This window comes from Salmo salar, chromosome 12 (genome assembly GCF_965601325.2).
Source record: "Salmo salar chromosome 12, fSalSal1, whole genome shotgun sequence".
Lineage (NCBI taxonomy): Eukaryota > Metazoa > Chordata > Actinopteri > Salmoniformes > Salmonidae > Salmo > Salmo salar.
The window spans coordinates 63,097,395-63,105,033 of record NC_138302.1 but is presented as its reverse complement, the minus strand read 5'-3'; the positions used below and the strand labels follow the sequence as shown (position 1 = coordinate 63,105,033).

At 41.4% G+C, this 7,639-nt stretch overlaps 1 protein-coding gene across 1 annotated transcript in view; it reads right to left on the bottom strand.

Annotated features, from left to right (window-relative positions):
- Positions 1–114: 114 nt before the first annotated feature.
- LOC106565431 (advillin) overlaps positions 115–7,639 on the bottom strand; it is a 29,778-nt gene continuing 22,253 nt past the window's right edge. The window contains exons 19-20 of the mRNA XM_014132556.3: positions 999–1,109; positions 115–731 (exon numbers count right to left, since the gene is read on the bottom strand). Coding sequence (XP_013988031.2) covers positions 618–731; positions 999–1,109 — 225 coding nt within the window. The 3' untranslated portion in view covers positions 115–617. The remainder of the gene's footprint in view (positions 732–998; positions 1,110–7,639) is intronic.

The following is a 7,639-nucleotide window of genomic DNA, read 5'->3' as shown; positions in this document are numbered from 1 at the left end:
AGACAATCAGAAAGGGGGCAAATACCTTTTCACAGCTCTGTACATTTCTGTTATAATTTTTTTGGGGCATAAAATATATATTCAAAACAATTAAATCATACATATGAATGAGTGTTTGACTTTGACATTATTAACAACAATTTATTGAAGCTGGATGGGGAGGTGTACTCTAACTCAGGACTTATGCACTACAAGATGAGATACACATAACATTTCCCCTTTTTTATTTGTATATTAAGTCCCTCCATACCATATTACATTCAACAAAACTACAGGAGATATGGTAGTAGTGTGTGGTCGGAACTCAGAAGAGTCAATAAAACAATCATTCAGAATACACATTGACTTTTGGATTAGGTTGATCGTATTCAACATGGACATCTATATGCTTAATTGAGAGGCAGACATACAGTATATAGTACAATATAGGGACATCTTTTTTAAATGCACAATTAGGAACAGACAAGTGCAGGTTTTTTTGTTGTTGTTGACCAACTGTCATTAGATTGAAATAATAAGACATCAATTGAAATTCATTTTGAACAAAGTACAATTAGTATGCTTGGCAAATTTAAACATCTGGAAATTGGTACAACATGATGAGAGATGAATTCCCCTTAAAATAAGCCTTTGCCTTTTTTAATGCTCAGCTGCTTCCATTGAGGCAGGCTGGCAAAGTGGTCTTTAGACATTCCAAATATGGCACTGAAGTCTGAGTCTGAGAGATGTTTCTGGAAGACAGAGGAAGGAGGAAAGAGAGAGAGATCGAGAGAGAAGGAGACCATTGTTATTTTTCAAGGCAACATTCAAGTGTAAAGAATACATTTGTCAAGACACTTTATTTAAAACCAGCTATAATACACCGTAACTCATGGTAGTGTATGAAGGAATCTACTTTTCACACTTAAAAAACTACCGAGCAATATTGCATCTGAGTGTATCAGTGTGGCAGTACTTTGAACACTAGTCACTTCATTATAGCAGCTCAGAACACCGACCTCCTTCTGGGTGGGGTCGACACCCTCAGGCAGCTCATTGGCTAGTTTGTTGATCAGGTCCACTGGTGGGTAAGACTGGAAGCTTTTCCTGGTCTCAACACCATTCTGCCCCTGAGAGAAAATAATTTTATTCAGGTTTGTCTGCACAAAAATGTTAACACAACGGTTGTCGAGTTACTACATAATAGTTGTGTAATCATTTTTCTTCATACAAGCTCTCTGTTGTAGCCTATCACAAAACTAGCAGTTGTATCACAACCAAAATGGCTTGTAAATGTGTTGTACAACCTTACCCACTGTCCACAAACATCAGTTCAACGCAGTGGGGAACCATGAGTTCACGTTGTATTTGTTTTTTGATGTATTTTATGAAATTGTATATGTAGAGCTCTCATGTAAAAGAGACACTGGTCTCAATGTAGACATGTTTTTTATTACATTACATTTCGTTTTGATTTCTATTTCATCTTTAGAATCATTTTTTTATGATCTTCTGATTTCATTAATACTAAAGAGAAAACAATATCCAATCAGGATTTTATTTGGTGGTCCATTGGTAAAAAAATCTAGCTAGTCCTGCCAGCCATTGGCCTTCAAAATCTGGACAGAAGTCCTCTGCCATTCAACCAAAGACAGGCTAAAACTGCTTCTCTAATAGAAATCCCTGATCACACTTGTAGGCAATGTCATGGCAACATTGTCTAGCAATGCTCGTGCTCCGAACTGCGCATGTGCAGCCATCAAATCAAAGGCACTCCTTCAATATAAAGTTATTTTTGACAAAATTGAAAGCGTCTCAGTTTGCAATTTTCATTGGGTTGGAGCAATAACATGTTCAACTACTTAAGACATTGGCTCAAATCTAGGTTGTGCCTTTAGATTCCGCTAAAATTAACAACTCAGGAAAAATGTTTAACTTCTTTCATTGACTTCTCTAACCCCAGCCTGGTCTGCTTGGTCTGGTTCACAAGCATTCCCAGAAGTCTCGCAATGTTGTGCCTCTGGGTTTAGAAACTCTGTGGTTCAACTGTATCAGAGCAGAATTTTGCCAAGAGATGAGTTCAGATTGGTTTGCCATGTAGCGTGCTTCTGTATATAATATGAGCTGCTCGGTATGTGTAGGTAATTCTTTCTAACGCATATGTTTTAAAGATATCACAAAGAACTGCAAAAGTGTTGCAAATGCTTTCCACTTTCTGGAGGACGATCATGCCTTGCTGACTCTGACTCTGAAAAAAATCTGACAATGAGGAAATACCTGATTTAGGTAAAAACATTTTCATTGAACCAGACATTGTCGAGTCTTCTGATGACAGTGATGGGGGAAGAAACAGCGATCAACAGTTTTGTTGCAATGGAAGAAGTTGACCGAGTTTTGAAATCAGTGGAATGCCCGGTAAAAGCAGAGTATGATAGCTAAGGAGATGGAGAAAATTCTGGCTTTTGATTGCAAATATGCGGAGGGAGTATAAGAGAGAATACAGAAGGCTGTTGTATAAAACACCTGTCTCTGGATTACATCTGCAAACTAAGGGTAACAATGGCATCCGTGACAGAGAGGGAGAAGCGTTCATCCATCCTGTCACGTCTGTCACGTGCTCAGTGTGAACCTGCTTTCATCTGTGAAGAGCACAGGGCGCCAGTGGCGAATTTGCCAATCTTGGTGTTCTCTGGCAAATGCCAAACGTCCTGCACGGTGTAGGGCTGTAAGCACAACCCCCACCTGTGGACGTCGGGCCCTCATACCACCCTCATGGAGTCTGTTTCTGACCGTTTGAGCAGACACATGCACATTTGTGGCCTGCTGGAGGTCATTTTGCAGGGCTCTGGCAGTACTTCTCCTGCTCCTCCTTGCACAAAGGCGGAGGTAGCGGTCCTGCTGCTGGGTTGTTGCCCTCCTACGGCCTCCTCCACGTCTCCTGATGTACTGGCTTGTCTCCTGGTAGCGCCTCCATGCTCTGGACAATACGCTGACAGACACAGCAAACCTTCTTGCCACAGCTCGCATTGATGTGCCATCCTGGATGAGCTGCACTACCTGACTTGTGTGGGTTGTAGACTCCGTCTCATGCTACCACTAGAGTGAAAGCACCGCCAGCATTCAAAAGTGACCAAAACATCAGCCAGGAAGCATAGGAACTGAGAAGTGGTCTGTGGTCCCCACCTGCAGAACCACTCCTTTATTGGGGGTGTCTTGCTAATTCCCTATAATTTCCACCTGTCGTCTATTCCATTTGCACAACAGCATGTGAAATGTATTGTCAATCAGTGTTGCTTCCTAAGTGGACAGTTTGATTTCACAGAAGTGTGATTGACTTGGAGTTACATTGTGTTGTTTAAGTGTTCCCTTTATTTTTTTGAGCAGTGTATATAGTACCAATCAAAAGTTTGAAACACACCTACTCATTCAAGGGGTTTTCTTTATTTTTACTATTTCTACATTGTATAATAATAATGAAGACATCAAAACTATGAAATAACACATGGAATCATGTAGTAACCAAAAAACTGTCACACAAATCAAAATATATTTTATATTTGAGATTCTTCAAAGTAGCCACCCTTTGCCTTGATGACAGTTTTGCACACTCTTGGCATTCTGTCAACCAGCTTCATGAGGTAGTCACCTGGAATGCATTTCAATTAACAGGTGTGCCTTGTTAAAAGTACATTTGTGGAATTTCTTTCCTTCTTATTGCGTTTGAGCCAATCAGTTGTGTTGTGACAAGGCAGGGGTGGTATACAGAAGATTGCCCTATTTGGTAAAAGACCAAGTCCATATTATGGCAAGAACAGCTCAAATAAGCAAAGAGAAACAACAGTCCATCATTACTTTAAGACATGAAGGTCAGTCAATGCGAAAACTTTCAAGAACTTTGAAAGTTTCTACAAGTGCAGTCAAAAAAACCATCAAGCACTATGATGAAACTGGCTCTCGTGAGGACCGCCATAGGAAAGGAAAATCCAGAGTTACCTCTGCTGCAGAGGATAAGTTCATTAGAGTGACCAGCCTCAGAAATCGGCAATTAACTACACCTCAGATTGCAGCCAAAATAAATGCTTCACATAGTTCAAGTAACAGAAAAATCTCAACATCAACTGTTCAGAGGAGACTGCATGAATCAGGCCTTCATGGTCGAATTGCTGCAAAGAAACCACTACTAAAGGACACCAATAATAAGAAGAGAATTGCTTCGGCCAAGAAACACGAGCAATGGATATTAGACCGGTGGAAATCTATCCTTTGGTCTGATTTGAGATTTTTGGTTCAAACCACCGTGTCTTTGTGAGACGCAGAGTAGGTGAACGGATGATCTCCGCATGTGTGGTTCCCACCGTGAAGCATGGAGGAGGAGGTGGGATGGTACTTTGCTGGTGACACTGTCAGTGATTTATTTAGAATTCAAAGCACACTTAACCAGCATGGCTACAACAGCATTCTGCAGCGGTACACCATCCCATCTGGTTTGTGCTTAGTGGGACTATCATTTGTTTTTCAACAGGACAATGACCCAAAACGTACCTCCAGGCTGTGTAAGGGATATTTGACCAAGAAGGAGAGTGATGGAGTGCTGCATCAGATGACCTGGCCTCCACAATCACCCGACCTCAACCCAATTGAGATGTTTTGGTATAAGTTGTACCGCAGAGTGAAGGAAAAGCAGCCAACAAGTGCTCAGGATATGTGGGAACTCCTTCAAGACTGTTGGAAAAGCATTCCAGGTGAAGCTGGTTGAGAGAATGCCAAGACTGTGCAAAGCTGTCATCAAGGCAAAGGGTTTTTGGGGGGGGTTGTATCATTTGATTTAGACAACATGCCTACCACTTGGAAGATGCAAAATATTTTTTATTGGAAAAACAAACAAGAAATAAGACAATAAAACTGAAAACTTGAGTGTTCATAACTAAGTCACCTTTTGCAGCAATGACAGCTGCAAGTCTCTTGGGGTATGTCTCTACAAGCTTGGCACATCTAGCCACTGGGATTTTTTGCCCATTCTTCAAGGCAAAACTGCTCCAGCTCCTTCAAGTTGGATGGGTTCCGCTGGTGTACAGCAATCTTTAAGTCATACCACAGATTCTCAATTGGATTGAACTATGGGCTTTGACTAGGCCATTCCAAGACATTTAAATGTTTCCCCTTAAACCACTTGAGTGTTGCTTTAGCAGTATATTTAGGGTTATTGTCCTGCTGGAAAGTGAACCTCTGTCCCAGTCTCAAATCTCTGGAAGACTGAAACAGGTTTCCCTCAAGAATTTCCCTGTATTTATCACCATCCACTATTCCTTCAATTCTGACCAGTTTCACAGTCCCTGCTGATGAAAAACATCCCCAGAGCATGATGCTGCCACCACCATGCTTCACCATGATGGTGTTCTCGGGGTGATGAGAGGTGTTGGATTTGCGCCAGACATAGCTCCCACATGCCTTTTGATGAATGCCAAACGTGTTTGCTTATTTTATTTTTTAATCAATGGCTTTTTTCTGGCCACTCTTCCATAAAGCCCAGCTCTGTGGAGTGTACCCTAAAGTGGTCCTATGGACAGATTCTCCAATCTCCGCTGTGGAGCTTTGCAGCTCCTTCAGGGTTATCTTTGGTCTCTTTGTTGCCTCTCTGGTTAATGCCCTCCTTGCCCTGGTCCGTGAGTTTTGGTGGGTGGCCCTCTCTTGGCAGGTTTGTTGTGGTGCCATATTCTTTCAATTTTTTAATAATGGATTGAATGGTGCTCCGTGGGATGTTTGAAAGTTTCTGATATTTTTTTATTACCCAACCCTGATCTGTTCTTCTCCACAACTTTGTCCCTGACCTGTTTGGAGAGCTCCTTGGTCTTCATGGTGCCGCTTGCTTGGTGGTGCCCCTTTACTTAGTGGTGTTGCAGACTCTGGGGCCTTTCAGGACAGGTGTATGCAGTTGAAGTCGGAAGTTGACATACACCTTAGCCAAATACATTTAAACTCAGTTTTTCACAATTCCTGACATTTAATCCTAGTAAAAATTCCCTGTCTTAGGTCAGTTAGGATCACCACTTTATTTAAAAAATGTGAAATGTCAGAATAATAGTAGAGAGTGATTTATTTCAGCTTTTATTTCTTTCATCACATTCCCAGTGGGTCAGAAGTTTACATACACTCAATGAGTGTTTGGTAGCATTGCCTTTAAATTGTTTAACGTGGGTCAAACGTTTCGGGTTGCCTTCCACAAGCTTTCCGCAATAAGTTGGGTGAAATTTGGCCCATTCCTCCTGGCAGAGCTGGTGTAACTGAGTCAGGTTTGTAGGCCTCCATGCTCGCACACGTTTTTTTCAGTTCTGCCCACAAATGTTCTATAGGATTGAGGTCAGGGCTTTGTGATGGCCACTCCAATACCTTGACTTTGTTGTCCTTAAGCCATTTTGCCACAACTTTGGAAGTATGCTTGGGGTCATTGCCCATTTGGAAGAGCCATTTGCGACCAAGCTTTAACTTCCTGACTGATGTCTTGAGATGTTGCTTCAATATATCCACATACTTTTCCTGCCTCATGATGCCATTTATTTTGTGAAGTGCACTAGTCCCTCCTGCAGCAAAGCACCCCCACAACATGATGCTGCCACCCCCGTGCTTCACGGTTGGGATGTTGTTCTTCGGCTTGCAACCCTCCCCCTTTTTCCTCCAAACATAATGATGGTCATTATGGCCAAATAGTTATATTTTTGTTTCATCAGACCAGAGGACATTTCTCCACAAAGTACAATCTTTGTCCCCATGTGCAGTTGCAAACCGTAGTCTGGCTTTTTTATGGCGGTTTTGGAGCAGTGGCTTCTTCCTTGTTGAGCAGCCTTTCAGGTTATGTCGATATAGGACTCGTTTTACTGTGGATATAGATACTTTTGTACCTTTTTCCTCCAGCATCTTCACAAGGTCCTTTGCTGTTGTTCCCATGGTGTTTATACTTGCATACTGTTGTTTGTACAGATGAACATGGTACCTTCAGGCATTTGGAAATTGCTCCCAAGGATGAACCAGACTTGTGGAGGTCTAAAAAAAAGATTCTGCGGTCTTGGCTGATTTCTTTTGATTTTTCCATGATGTCAAGCAAAGAGGCACTGAGTTTGAAGGTAGGCCTTGAAATACATCCACACATACACCTCCAATTGACTCAAATGATGTAAATTAGCCTATCAGAAGCTTCTAAAGTCATGACATCATTTTCTGGAATTTTCCAAGCTGTTTAAAGGTGCAGTCAACTTAGTGTGTGTAAACTGATGACCCACTGGAATTGTGATATACTGAAATAATCTGCCTGTAAACAATTGTTGGAAAAATGACTTGTGTCATGCACAAAGTAGATTTCCTTACCGACTTGCCAAAACTATAGTTTGTTAACAAGAAATTTGTGGAGTGGTTGAAAAATGAGTTTCAATGACTCCAACCTAAGTGTATGTAAACTTCCGACTTCAACTGTATATACTGAGATCATGTGACAGATTAGGTGACACTTTGATTGCACACAGGTGGACTTTATTTAACTAATTATGTCACTTCTGAAGGTAATTGGTTGCACCAGATCTTATTTATGATAGCACGCACCACTTTTCGCACCACTTTTCCGTTTCCCTTCACCCATTTGGACTATTTTGTGTATGTCCATTACACAAAA